This window comes from Denticeps clupeoides, chromosome 19, assembly GCF_900700375.1.
Source record: "Denticeps clupeoides chromosome 19, fDenClu1.1, whole genome shotgun sequence".
NCBI lineage: Eukaryota > Metazoa > Chordata > Actinopteri > Clupeiformes > Denticipitidae > Denticeps > Denticeps clupeoides.
The window spans coordinates 13,841,424-13,856,916 of NC_041725.1; the positions used below are offsets into that span (position 1 = coordinate 13,841,424).

The following is a 15,493-nucleotide window of genomic DNA, read 5'->3' on the forward strand; positions in this document are numbered from 1 at the left end:
CAGGATATGAGCACCACTGAAGGCTTAATCAGTATGAAAGTGAAGTGATTGTCATTGTGAGACATTGTGCGCACAAGGAAACGTGTCCTCCGCTTTTAACCATCACCCTTGGTGAGCAGTGGGCAGCCATGACAGGCGCCCGGGGAGCAGTGTGGGGATGGTGCTATGTTCAGTGGCACCTTGGAACCTTCCGAACACGGGTCAGTTTCCTAACCCACTAGGCCACCACTGGCCCAGTATGAAGATGATAAGACCCTCAGCCACCATTTGTCACCCCAAGGTTCTTCATCGCCAACCAGTGTCCTTAACTGTGATGAACCTACTCCCAGCCATGCGAAATCCTTTAACACCATGATCCCAAATGCTCATATTTCCAGTTAAACGAGCGACAGGAACATGACTGTGACTAACAAAGATACGTGCTGAGCAGCCCATTCAAATCTGAGCGTGAGTCATAAGTACGTCTAAAGTGCACGGCTGATAAAATGTACAGGCATGGGCATTTAATCTAGCCCATGGCAACGGAAGTCATGATTACCGTTGTCATGGAAATCTCCGGCTGCAACGAGGGGTCTGATGTGGCTGCCGGTCGAGGCGGTGGAGGGAAGTGGGTACGGCGGACGGCGGGAATCAATCGGGCTATCGGTGTTTACATCTGCCCCGGCTCATATTTCTTCTGCCGCAAACAAGCAGACGGCGTATCCGGTGGTCAGAGGCCTCGCCCGGGCTATGGATTAAGGGGTCTGGGCGAATGAGCTCACATTCCGAACAGCGGGAATTGAATTCTGTGTCCACACGCATCGACCCATTTTAGTTACAGTGGAAATGTCTTCTTAGAATGGAGCCGAGCTGCACGGGTTTCCGTATCAAACGGCCTGGACTCACGGAATTTGGTTTCTTGACAGCAACCCCGCGGCTGCTCACGACCGCAGACAACGGCGAGGTGCAGAGCCAAATTAAGAGGAGCTTTTAAGGGGTCAAAACACTTAAAAAAATAAAAAAACAGAACCTCCGGGCAGAGCTCGAGAATAAATGAACTGCGTTTCTGAACGCAATATTAAGCAGTTTGGCTGAATGCCTTGAGACTGTAAAAAAAAAAAAAAAAAACTGAGTCATGGTCTGTCGTGCCAGTTTAATTTCCCAGCATGCCGAGAGAAAACGAACTGGCAGAATGTTGCTAAGGTGTGGCACGAACATGATGGGCGGGGCCTCGGCACCTCCATGATACGAAGAACATTCCATTACTGACACTGCTTTCTGTCTAACAGAGCTGCAGAAACGGGGCGAGTGCGAAAGAATACGTCTATGTGTGTGTCCTTCACTATCTACCATGCATCCAAATGCGGTCTGCATCACCTGCTGAGCTGTTGGTGCAGGAGAGCGCCGATGCTAATGCAGGCATCCGCCGAATAACGCCCCATCAGCTAACATGCATGAGGGGGGATGGGGGAAGAGAGGGATGGGGAGGGGGAGCAGAAGGAAGCGAGGCAGGGATATAGTGCACGGAAAAACAGACAACAGACAACTTTTATCTTCTGTGAGCTTTTCCAGGCTTCGCGAGAATAGAGGGAGAATATTAGCTGCGGAGGAAGATTAAAAACCCAAAAACGCAGCGGAGACAAAGGACGCGCTCTCGATACGGAACGATGAAAAAAGGCACAGAAACGAGATGCCACTTTTGCGTTTTTTTTATGGTAATAACAGTTCAATTTTCCCAGACATCGAACGCTGTGCTGCTCAGCGCGTGACGAGCGCCACAACTGAGGTTGACGTTTCGCACAAAATTCCTTCTTCCCGCTTCTGACTGGGATCAACGCCTGAAAATGTCAAACTACGACAAAAAAAAAAAAAAAGATTTCGCGGAGTAGTCAGGTGAAAAAAAGAGGGAGTTGTGACCTCGATTCAGAATTAATTATAGCTTTGACCTGGTATTTACTCATCCTTTGCACCAAACGCTGGGTAAAAGTGATTGAAGATGCCGGACCTGCAGAATGGACGTTCCTGAGACTGTGGGAACCTTGAAAAGGCGCTTTCAGTTGTCAGGCAGCAAGTGGCATTACGAGTTTAATAATACTTAACAATACTTTTCAATTCATTGCTTTATTGTCGCTACCTCACCCATGTTCGCTCTTCTGAATGCGGGGCAGAGGTGGCCTAGCGGGTAAGGAGGCGGTCTCGTAATTGGAAGGTTTCGATCCCGAACCGCCAAGGCACCGTCCCCACACACTGCTCCCCGGGCGGCCTTCATGGCTGCCCACTGCTCATCAAGGGTGACGAGTTAAGAGCAGAGTACACCTTTTGTTGCGTCACCGTATATCACAATAGCGATGGTTTTCGCTTTTTTGCATACACACCGGTAATGTTACACGTTTTAGTATTGTCGGCTGCATTGCCTGCCTTCTGTCTTTGTGGTCCTTATAGCGATTATGTTGCTTTGGTGAAGTTTGGAGTAAATTAGAACACTGCGTGTTCAAAATTAGATTGCGTTTATGTGTTTGCGCCCAAAATACCACATAAACTCAGAAGCTCATTTTGCTCGGGACCATGAAATATTTCAACCAAGTGACAACAAATGTGGAGTGAAAAACACACAATTTTTTTTTTTGTGCTTGCACATGGTCCCTAGATCAGAGGCCGACCACTGATGACCATTCACCACGCCCGTAACTGTACACATCTAATAAACCGACCATGATGTGTTGAGACAAGTCCATTCCAACTAGATATTATTGATAATCCAGATACTTAATGCAGCAATATCCGAAAAGGTCAAGATAAACTCCAAATCCACTCCGTTAAACAGACAGGAGACAACGCCAGTGTCAATCATTAGGCATCAGCAGTCATGGTTGACTTGATCATACGGTTCAAAAGAGGAGACACAAAGCTAATCTCAGCAAAGATGAAAGCTGCTCTTTCAGACCACTGGGACACTGAAAAAAACATGGCAACCTCCGTCTGGAGAAATTTTTGTTCTGTGCTTTTTGATCTTTGGTGAATAAGGTCTGTCCAAAAATTACAGTTGGAGAATAAGCGGTGGACCTCTGAACATGACACTTCCTGCAAGGTAGGCTTCAGGTGAAAATTCCCTAAGACAATACATGCAGGTAGTTCTTCATAAAAGGCCAATGGGAGTTCTTATATAGTTTTTAAAAGCGTTTGGTGGGCTTGCAACCTTTTAAATACACAATTACTATACCACTTACCCCTCTTCCACAAGCAAAAAGCTGGTTCTACTTCTGCTATTTATAGGACTAGAGTGTCATATCATTAAATACTAGAATCGGCACATATTTTTCAATTACCATACCAAATTAGGCGATCCAGTTTTCCCTGCCACTGACTTCAAGAATCTGCTTATCACCTTTAAAGCTTTGTATGGTCTTGCTCCCATTTATCTTACTAAAGGACTAGTCCTTCATTAACCCACCACACTCGCTTCGTTCTGTGGGAGAAGGCTTACTGCTGGAAACAGGGCATTTGCTTACAGAGCCCCAAATCTTCTGAGGAATGTACTGAGGAACGAGGGATTCAGACACAGTATCAGTATTTAAATCCAGGCTAAAAACCTACTTATACAGTCTAGCCTTTAACAACACTACCCTCACCATTAGTAACGCTGCAGTAGCTAGTGAAATGTCCAGTTCTCTGTTCAGTTACTGTCATTTGTTGCAATCTCATCACTAACTCACTCTTCTCTTTTCACCATCCACGGCACTATATCGTGCCTGGGGAGTTTCCTGGTTCGTAGCGATCACCTGACATGGCCGACCTCCATGGACTGTCCTACTTGGCCTTCTGCTGACCCCTACCTAACACACTACCTGGCTGCTACTTCATTATACACAAGTGGACTGCAATAACCTTCATATGCCATCATCATTTTCTGGATGTACGTCATTGTAATCCAGTGCTGGTTCCTCTGGAGGTTTTCTTTACATTTACATTTACAGCATTTATCAGACGCCCTTATCCAGAGCGATTTACAATGAGTAGTTACAGGGACAGTCCCCCCCTGGAGCAACGTAGGGTTAAGTGTCTTGCTCAGGGGCACAATGGTAGTAAGTGGGGTTTGAACCCGGGTCTTCTGGTTCATAGGCGAGTGTGTTGCCCACTAGGCTACTACCACCCCTTTCTTCCTGTTGATGAGGCACAGATTCCAAACTGGCCCTGGAACTGCAATGATGGACAAGAATGAACCGATAAGTAAGGCCACTGGGACAGGGCCCAAGGCACGAGTCCCACTGAATCCAGGACTTAAGGCAAAAACCCCACTTTACAAAAAGCAGGCTGACTTCATTGTAATGCAAAAACGGCCAACTCTGAAAGGTCTTTAAAGTACAACAAGTGCTAAATCAGTAAACATTTCATTCTCCCGCAGAGTGTGGCACAATGTCACTTTCAAAGCAGGCCTCTGGTGGCAGGCGCTGCTTAAAGAAGGGCAAGGGTGAATCTGAAATGCCTCCCGCGGTGCAGAAAAGCAGGAAGAGCACATCTCCCCCCCAAGCCATTGTCACCGATCGCCATTCAGCTCTTCCTCACGGGTAAATAAACGTTGCAAGTGCCTGATACGCGGCAATTTCCCCCTTAGAGCCATTCAACTACTGCAACGCGGCGTAAACAAAGGGCCGAGAACATCCCAGCTTGTTCCAAATATGTCAGCTTTTCATCAGCCCCCCAAATCCTCAGACTTCAGCTGAGATATGGAGAGAAGAAAGGCACGTTGGCCCCCCCAATCTCCCGCTGCGGCTTCTGCCAGACGCCCGTGACACTGGCACGCTCCAACTGCCCGATTGTCAGAGAGCTGCTGTCCTGCCACGTTCACCCGTTTCAGTGCCATTTAGCCGCATGGCCCATGAAAAGGGGGCTGAAACGAACTGAAAATGTAGAAGGGGGATCAAAGCGAAGCCGTCTGCCCGCTCGTTCGTCTACTCTGCAGAATGCAAGGGCGAAAACGTACAAAACGGCGAGAGAGAAAAAAGCAAGACAACGCGTCTGCAGAGAAAGACTTCCAGCGGGGTGCTATTGAGGGGAGAAGATTGCTCTTCATGGAAACCTCTGAAACGTTAGAGCTGTGGTCAATATCGGTAATCTGAATCAAGAACTGCAGTGAGTCTACAGAGCGGAGCCCCGCCCCCCCACCCAGTGACTGCAGAAACCGTGTCGCGTGGCTTTAACAATCGTTTCACGTCCAGTGTAACAAAGGCAGAGAAACCGTCTCAGCAGACAAAACAAGTGCGTCCAGCGATCACTACATTATCTAAAATATGGGGGTTGGGGTCTCCCAAAGTGGAAGAATCTGAGGTCGCCCCGCTGCGACCAGCCATTCGGGGTGGAAAAGTCTCGTAATCTCCCTGTGGTTCAAGCAACAGAGACATATTAGGAACATTTCGAATTCTAAACCAATCAGAGATCGTGAATGGCGGGGCTGGTCTCTGATTGGCTGTGGTCCAGTTTGAAAGTGCGCGTGCTGCAGTCGGACAGAAAGAGAGGTGAGTAGCCTGGACCTGTCAGATACACAGAGTTCCTGTAGCTCCCGGAATAGAGCTTTTACCAGGCCTTGAAAGTTTCCCCGAGCCCCACAAGTACAGCTATTTAAAAGCCCGAATCCAAAATTACTGTGGTGGCTACATGCTTTTATTAATATTTAAATGCAATTTAAACACGTTAGACACCTTTCCACTGCAACCAGAATGTAATCGGCTAAACTCTGTTTCACCGCCTAAACATCAAATCGTGCTACTCCAAATGCATCGCTTGACCACTCGTTTACCGCACAATCCTGAGTAAAATAATAGAAATTAAACTCATAATGCATCTATAAAACACAGCAAATGCAGAGATAAATGTACTGGCCCAGTGTCCCCTCTCCCCACTGCCGTTCGGCAACAGGCAGCAGCAAACAGATCAGGTTCGAGCCCTTAAAACATTTCCACTTTTAATCTAGTTTCCGTTCTTGTAGAATTAAACTTCAAATAAAGAACATTATGTTAACGAGGATGTTATGTTAACAATGCAGTTGTAAAACTGCATTGTTCAATGTGATGACATCAAAAATCAGTGCTCGCCATTGCAACACGTGCAAAAAGTTAGTCCTAGAGCCCTGGGTATTAATAATTTGTCCATAACAAGAGAGAAGCAGTAACAACATTCTTTACTCGACTGTTGTAAGAATCTACGCCTTGAGCGCAGAACCGTGCAGAATATACCTCTAGTACATTATATTTAGTTTGTCCCAGGCACGTGACCCCGTCTCACCAGAGGTACTGCAGTGAGAGCGGTGGGGGGTTTATAAAGGACTAATGAGGACAGGGACACAGGACTTCTGCCACAGACAGTTCATCAGGCAGACAAGCCAAGGCAAACACACCCTATCACAGGAAGATCAAAGCTCCGGCATGCTGCCTAACGTCCTGCACTACACACTGACCCCCGCCTGAACCACACACTCGACATGCGCCGCATGAGGCATTAAAACACAGCGGTGCATGAGCAGTGACGACTAGCAGAGGCAGGCTGGGTAATAAAATTAAATTCCAAATGTTTTCTTAACCCCCAAATTTCCCACAAGGCCCAAAAAGCAAAATAAAATGTTGGTTTACGAGTAACGTTACTCCACAATCCTAATAGTCCAGTACAAGTAAAAAGAAGTCATCCAAAAATTTACAAAAGTACAAAAGCATTCAGACCCCCTAAAACGTTTCACTATTATATTGCCACCATTTGCTTAAATCATTTAAGTAATTTTTTTTCCTCGTTATTGTACACACAGCACCCCATCTTGACATTAAAACACAGAATTGATGACATTTTTGCAGATTTATTAACAAAGAAAAACTGAAATGTCACATGGCCCTAAGTATCCAGTATTCATATCCACTCAGATGTGTGCGCGTTGGTATATTAAATAAACAACGATACTGATTCCTTCCGCTACAGAAAACGTATACTGATCTACCTTCAGGAAACATTTACGTTAAAAGGGTCTATGTGCAATACCGGGGTTCTATAGTCTTTCCTGGTTTTAACACGGTCGCATCTGCCATTTTTCATTCCGCGTCTGTGCTGTTTTTTTTCAAAAAGTTACTCAAATAAAAATCCAGCTGGATTAAATTAAACAACACAACATTCATCATACAAAATTTGTCAAAATCAAAATAAAAAGTATGGACATTGCGCCTCGACTGCCCCCAGATTCATCCACCAATTTGTCAAAGACATGGTTGCCCCGCCCTGAGCGTGACAACATCCTTTATAGTTAAGTTCTTTTTTTTTTAAAATGGAGAGGAAACCAAAACACCGCAGTTGTGGCATAAAGAAAAAGAAAACTACTTTGGGAAAAATCACAACTCTGTTACGGCAAATCCTGGATGAAGGGGACGAATATAAAACGTAATACGTCGTTTCCTGCCGTAAGCTGCAGGAATCCGCACTTCGTTCGTCTCGTGGCACGCATCGTGGTCAAAAATTGATTAACCTTTAGGCGCGAGCGCAGCATCAAAAACTGCCGCATGTGACACGTTTATAACGCCGGACGACACCGAGCAGCCTTTACTGGCGGGAGAGGAGCCGGCACGCCGCATCCGGAATGAGCGGGCCTCGATTGAGCGCTCACACGTGTTGCGCCTCGGTCCGAACGATTAATAAGGTCACAATGTGGTCTTATCTCCACACTTCGGAGATTAATATGGCAAAACGCAGCTCGCGCAGCCGAGAGCTTCGCGACTCGTTGGGGGGAAGAAGAAAAAAGTCGACCGTTCCTTAAACAATCAAATGTAATGAGAACGTACGAGCAGAAGAGGGAGCGGAACGACCCCTCATTCGCGTGATGGGATCCTACGCCAATCCTAAATTGTTCCAGAGGGATAAATGGCGGCGATCGCCCAAATGCATTTGCAACGATCATGACTTTGGAAATCGAATACACGCTCAGGGCGGAGATTAAAAAATGTCACGAGCTGAATCAATCAAAACAACCAAAAAAAAGCCTGTGATTGTATTACAGCATCACGCCGCCTTCAAACAAACTAACCTCACCAGACAATTATTTCCTGATAGAATTAAATCCACCTTAAAGGGAAAGCGTGTCTGTTATCCCGTCACCTTATCTAAATTATAGCCCTCGTTGCCGACTTGTTAGCCGGGAAAGATTAACGACGCCCACCCCCCCTTTATTAGCGCCAGTAAGTGCCGGTAGCATGGTGCAGCTCTGTGGTGGTGGCTGAGGAACATCTCAGATTTCCCCCTCCACGTAAGAACTTCCAGAGCACCTTCAAGTTCCACTCCCTAGCGGGCCTATGAACCAGAAGACCCAGGTTCAAATCCCACTTACTACCATTGTGTCCCTGAGCAAGACACTTAACCCTAAGTTGCTCCAGGGGGGGACTGTCCCTGTAACTACTGGTTGTAAGTCGCTCTGGATAACGGCGTCTGGTAAATACTGTAAATCAGAGCGCGCATTTACTTGATACATGCACCACTTCTAATTCATTGAACTTGATACATTACTCTTTTTCATATTTTTTCAGGCATAAAAATGCTGCTAGAATTGCTGGCATTGTTCGTTCAAGGGCTGTACTGTGGCCTCTGATGGGGTTGGACCAATACGTTCACAGAAAATATCCTGATTGTACAATATTCTTTGGTGACCTCCATGCTGTACAGCCTGAATTTTTGGGTCCCATAACAACACTGTGTGGTCCTGTGAGAATACAATTAGTTACAAAAACAACACTTTCAATAATCAATCACACTTGACAGCGTGTTGTATTGTGATGGATCTGTAAAGCTATTTACAATACAAATGTCATGTTTATCTAATTGTTGTTTCATCCTTGTGTAGCTATGGACACCAAGCACTGGTGAACAGATGATGAGCTGCTTTTAGGATACTGGTTTCACTGGTGACCAAGCTAGAATGTTCTGTGCTCAGATAACTGACCTGCATTGTCTAGCCCACCATGAAAATCCTTGGGAATATATGAAAATATCATTTAAATGTACAGTACAGGCCAAACAGTTTTCTTGTGTTTTCTTTATTTTCATGACCATTTACGTTGGTAGATTCTCACTGAAGGCATCAAAACTTTGAATGAACACATGTGGAGTTCTGAACTTAACAAAAAGTGGAGACCTGGTCTCCACAGTCACCGGACCTGAACCCAATCCAGATGGTTTGGGTTGAGCTGGACCACAGAGTGACGGCAAAGGGGCCAACAAGTGCTAAACACCTCTGGGAACTCCTTCAAAACTGTTGGAAAAGCATTTCAGGTGACGACCTCCTGAAGCTCATCGAGAGAATGCCAAGAGTGTGTAAAGCAGTAATCAGAGCAAAGAAACTAGAATATAAAACATGTTTTCAGTTATTTCACCGTTTTTGTTAAGTACATAACTCCACACGTGTTCATTCATAGTTTTCAAGTCTCAGAAACCTCAGAACCAAGCCTGCCTTACAAATCAGGTGGTCATTTTCACAGTTTCACAGTCTACTAAAGCCACCAATCATTTCATTCGAAATAAAATAACCAATTTGCTGAATACCATACGTTCAGTGTACATGCACATGTAAACTGAAAATTGAATTTATTCAGACTGTTTGTTGCCTTCCACTGATCGCTGGAAGAAAAAAATCATTCACAATACTTTCTCAGAATCTGCATTCTGGAAGGTCACGAATTTGCATGATGCCAGAGGATACCAGTGGAAACCCACTCCAAGAAGAACACGGAGACCCCCAGGTACATCGGCATCACAAATCGAAATACCATCCAACGTGGCCTTAAACATGGCCCAGCGAGATGATGAAAATAATATGTACTCGACATTTCCATGAGCCTCAGGCTGGCTTCTGAACTCGCACTGAGAACCACGTGAGGGTGTTGAAGGCGCGCTATAGGCCTAATAAGAACGGCAACAATAGTGCAGGTCAGACCTCCTCCTTCCTTAGACTGGCAATATTCCCCCTCTGAGATAGAGAGATGTTTCAGACTCCAGTGGCTTCGGCGTGAGAGGAGAACATTGATCAAAGGCATCTGAGTAGCCCGTCCGGCCTCGTGCGCTTTTATCGTTTTATCGCCCTCAAATCTCCGCCTGTTCCTGTCTGGGTTTTTTTTTGGTTTGGTTTTTTAGCATTTGTCACCACAGAAACAAAAGGGAAATTCCAGCTTTTTTTTTTTCCGGTACAGGCACCATAATTCCTGAAGGCATTTCCATTGTTCCGCAATCAGGTGCTCAGCTATCCGCTCCTGTTTCTAATGCGCTTCTCTGCATTCTTGCAATCTTACGGTCCAATTAGCAATGCAAAAATGTTCCTTCCACTCCTCTCACCTTCGGATTACGAAGAGGGGGTGACATATTCCCTCAACTTGGCCCGTGAAGACGCAGAGCGGGCAGTGCAACTCCATACACCTGTTATATCTGAATCCTCGAGGCTACAGCGCTAAAAGTATCTTCTCCGGTCCTGATCACCTATCCGCAGGAGCAAGCGGCTCCGGATTCAGCACAGCAGCCACGTTATCCCTGCTCGGTGCCACCGGCAAGTTCAGAGCGTCTGTACAGACTTTTTTTTTTTTATGGAATTCAAGGTGCATTTATTTTGAGCGGAAATTGTTAACGATGGCTTTCAAACATTCGTAACCCGTCGGCTCCCGAAACCACTGGCATTAATGAGCTCCAGGCGTCCTTCATCTCTCAAATACGGTGATTAAAAAAACCAGGCTGTGATCCTGGTTTATGGTCACCTCGGTACAGTCCCTCAACTCCCAATGTCGGGCTCTAATTTGGCAGTAATAGAGTAGATTATAGGATGCAACTTTAATTTGGAAAAGCTTTGCGAATGTAAAAATGTTGGAGGTTGGATTCGATTTTTCCTAATGCCGGTCATTTGATCCAAAATTCAAAAGAAAAAAAAAAAAAAAACGAGAATGCGGTGACATTCTGTTTCAGGGCATATCGCCCAGCCCTAATTTCCAAGATCCGCCCCATTGCTTAACTAGGATGCCGAAATTGATTTTGTAGCTTCAGCTAAAAGACCCCATGAGACAAGTTTAGTACAATACACAATAACATGTCCGACTTACATTAACATTTACAGCATTTATCAGACACCCTTATCCAGAGCGACTTACAATCAGTAGTTACAGGGACAGTCCCCCTGGAGCAATTTAGGGTTAAGTGTCTTGCTCAGGGACACAATGGTAGTACGTGGGATTTGAACCTGGGTCTTCTGGTTCATAGGCGAGTGTCTTACCCGCTAGGCTACTACCACCCTACTTTAGGGCCATTAAAGTATTTTTTAAAAAATAAGGCGCCGCCCCTCCCCGTTGGGGTTCTAAAAGGAACCCTGAAAGGCCACTGAAGCGGTCCGGTTTTCCGCCCAGCTCTCTAAGCCTCCGGCCACTCACGCCACCCACAGCAGCGGAAAACGGCGCGATTACGCCGCCCGGGTTCCAGTCCCTCCCCCCGTGCGGTCCTGCACATTAGAATGAATCGGCGAGGCCGAATTAGAACCGCGCGAGATCCATTTCATTTTACATCCGAGATGCATCGTCCTCATCGATTTATCAGCCGCCCGCTTCTGAAGACATCAAAGCTGCGGCGGAGACTTGGCCGAGGACGGACCATCGGGCCCAGAACCGAGACACGACGTAACGTATATAACAAAAACGGTTACGCAGCGGCCAGCCATTTTCCGCATTAATAATGAATCGCAGAAACGTAATTAACGCGCGAGTCCACGGCGGGCCACGTGGAGAACCTCTGAGCCTCGGCCTCCTTCAGCCTCGAGAAGGCTCCGGCGTGAGCCTACGTTTCGGTCCCACTGCACCGTTGCCATGGAAATAGCCCCAGCGATGCTGAGGGGTGGAAAGCGTCTCCGGGAGTCGGGCCACTTCCTGCCTGAACATGCGCCGGGGCCGGCGCGTTCCCGCTCCGCGTCCCGCTGCGATGGAGTCAGCATTAATGAGCCTCCGCTGAAGGAACAATGACGCTGCAAAAAAAAAAAAAAAAAAAAAAAAAAGGGCCGCCGACCCCCCGGCGCTGAAGGGTCACCGACGAGCTGGCAGGATCGGGCCCGACGTGGCCGCCGCGTCGGTTTAGTTACACATTCACGCCGTAGCGCTGCTAACAGGTAATCCGTACAGAATGTAAGAGGTTACAAATTAGGAGCGTCTTGCATCAATGTTTAACCCCCTGTTAATTCTTCACGCGTCACGATGAAAAAGACGACAGTACGCCGAACTCAATTCTCCCCGCCGGCGTACGTTCAGACAAGGCTGCAGCCTTCGTTTTTTTTTTTTTTTTTTTTTTTTAAATAGACCATAAATTTTTTTCTTTTATAAAATATATACTTTTAGGCCGCGGCAAACGTGCGAAATCCAGGAGGGGCAACGGTGAAGGAGAAAAAAAGAAAGAACGCCATGGATGCAGGTCCTTGTACTGAATACGTCTCCGGTGATAAATAACCCAGAGTGACCTTTCCTGAGTGCTGCGCTATAGGCTAAAACACGGACCAGCGGTGTGTGTTGTGCCTGTCAGGACATTTTTTTTTTTTTTTTTTTTTGCAGTATCATCCTCTCTCACCCCACCCCTGTAAAAAAAAAAAAAACTCCCAGAAACACACACAGTGTGTACGCCATCTGGCCGTGCAGCGCTTATCTCTACTCCCAACAATGAGGCAGACGTGCCCGCCACTCCACGGCCCGATGCTGCGACGCTTGACCCCCCCCACACACACGCTCGCATTGCCACAGCAGCATACGACTGCTTAAAAGTCCACGATTCACCATCCCCAGTTTTTTTTGTTTTTTTGGGGGGGGGTTGTGGGCGCATACGAAGCCCAGCCAAGCATCTGGAGACACGTACCTGGGTGTCACCGAGAGAAGGTGAACCACAGCGCGCCAGTACCGTGTCACACACGCGTACATACAACGCGGCCCGTCCCTGCACGTGACAGCAACACCATTTCTGTGCATCTATACTTTTATATACACTGTGTGTTTGTGTGTGTATGCATGCGTGTGTGTGTGTGTGTGTGTATATATACATATACATACATACATATATATATATAAATTTTAAAATACATTTTAACTGTTTGCTCCCATCCCCCCTGAGATCAATTTAATTCTCTGATCTTGCGATAGATAGATAGATAGATAGATAGATAGATAGATAGATAGATAGATAGATAGATAGATAGATGAGAGCATTATATATATATATATATATATATATATATATATATAAATGAGCTATATGAGAATATGTGTTATGTTTTGTATATAAATGCTTTGTAGGGAAACGTCTATTAGCAGAAGAATCCAGAAGAACGGCGCAGCGGACTTTAATATTCATAATAACAAACAATGGCGACGGTGGCGGGGCAGGCGCCACCGCGAACGGGCATCCACGTCGCCCGCGCAGCGCGATCCGTCCGTCCGACCCGGGCGCACGGAGATATAACGCCGCGATCCCCCCACCCCGTGTTAATGAAAGGCCGACGGCGTCACGTCGTTAGCCGCTGCGGTAGCGGCGTCGGGCCTCGATATCCCCGCTAACAATGATGTCAGGAGGGGGGGCGGTGAAAGCATCACGTCAACATTACCGCCGCAAAAACGTGAAAAACCACTATATATATATATATATATACACACACATAGAAATATGGACGTAAATATGGAGACCGCGTCCCTAAATATCGGGGGACGCGGCGCGCCGGACCGTCCGCGATGCTGCACATCTGCGCCGGATGCTGCGGCCGCGGCCGCACGCTGCTCACCAGGTTCAGCACCGTCTCCACGATGTCCCGGTTGCTGACCTCGCCGACCTGGATCAGCCCGATCAGCACGGCGAATTTCATCTTGATATTCCGGATCGGCACCGCCGGGTTGATCACCCCGGCCGGCAGCACCATGGAGCCCGAGCCCGACACCATCATCTCGCCGGCGGAGGAGCCCGGAGCTCCCTTGTGCCCGGGAGCCGGGGCCACGTCCCGGTCCACGAGCGTCGTAGAGCCCGGCACGGGCACCGGCTTCACGCTCGACATCTCCGGCGGCCGCGGTCGCACCTGCTCCTAGTCGGTGTGCAGGAGCATCAAGGACGGCGGGGGGGAGAAAAAAAAAAAACCAGGGAAATTTCTGGAACAGCCTCGCGCGACAAGATGGGAGAAGAAAGAAGAAGAAGAAGAAGAAGAAGAGGCGACGGGGACGCGCAGGGGTTCCTCCTTCCCTCCGGCTTAGATCCACGGGTTGTGCGGAGCAGAGGGGCGCCCGTCCGGTCAGAACGCTCGCCGAGCGGCCGTGCTAGCGGCGGTGATCTCAGCAGAGCCGCCCCGCGCCAGCAGCAGCAGCAGCAGCATCCAGCTCGCCGCCATGTTGCCGCCCCCTACCTGCAGCGGCGCTCAGCGCCACGCCTGCGCGGCGGCGGGGGACAGGTGGACCTCACGAACCGGCCCATCCACACACACACACACACACACACACACACACACACACACACACACACTTCCCTGCGTACGTGTGTGTGTAAGGGTCCACGGTACGACTGAGTTATAAATAAAGCTTTTATCTCGTGATAATATCGTAATATAATACTCTTTTAATTTCTTCCCCGTTCCTCGTGTGAAGGAAGAAACTGTCCCTCAGTATTGTTATTATGATGATGATGCAGCGAAATGGTGAAAGAAAACTTTTCAATAGTCCAATAAACTGGCACTGTGACGTCAGAAATGAACCTGCCCAGTCCGGTGGGCGGAGCCAGAGAGTATGCATATAACTTAAAGCATTCCAGTTACAATGAAACGTTACAAGGCTTGTGAAAGTTGCAACTGAATAGCTGTTTAACGCTATCTTGCATGATATAGCATGAGTGGAGACGCACTCGTGTATGAATTTCTTTTAACTTGAAGACTGTGCTGAGTACATGTGGCAACAAATGGCATGTAGTTGGTTAATGTGTAATGTGTAAAAAAAAGATGGGCTGTCAACAATCCGAGATGTGTTGAACCGCAACAAATCTCGCAGAATTGTGGTCGGACGTGTTGTGACACCGTGTACCGCTCAATTCCACAGTGCGCTCCTCTTTAGGATTTACACTTTAGCACCATTCCACTGCAAGCCCCACCGCACTGATCCCCGGTGTCGCATGCCTGTTGTGCTCCACCGAGTGACATTGGGGAGATCACATCGTATTAAAGGGAAAGCTGGCCTCAAATTGTTCTCCTGAATATCATTTCTCAACATGGCAGTAGAAAAACTGAGTTCTGTTTGCTCGGTTGTGAAAGGCTGTTAATTGGCTATTTATGACTGCAGTCACATGGACAGTTGGAGCACCTGCCACCAATATACTTTCCATTGTGCTTCCCTCATTTCAGGCTTTTCTATTCCTTTATTTGATAAAGATGATGGCCTTGTTTTACCATCATTTTCTTGCGGCACTCACATTTGACCAACATTGCTCATCAGACTGATCACATGTTCAGCTTAAAATTATATCT

General features: G+C 47.2%; 1 protein-coding gene across 22 annotated transcripts in view; it reads right to left on the reverse strand.

Moving 5' to 3' along the window:
- Positions 1-14,415, reverse strand: part of LOC114769588 (neurobeachin) — a 206,101-nt gene extending 191,686 nt beyond the window's left edge. For 13 of the 22 annotated variants that reach the window (XM_028962766.1, XM_028962770.1, XM_028962760.1 and 10 more), the window contains exon 1: positions 13,778-14,413. In XM_028962766.1, coding sequence (XP_028818599.1) covers positions 13,778-14,044 — 267 coding nt within the window. In that variant the 5' untranslated portion in view covers positions 14,045-14,413. Of the gene's footprint in view, positions 1-13,777 lie in introns of all 22 variants that reach the window. The other 9 variants (XM_028962771.1, XM_028962754.1, XM_028962767.1 and 6 more) reach the window with 3 other exon arrangements.
- Between the last annotated feature and the right edge of the window lie 1,078 nt (positions 14,416-15,493).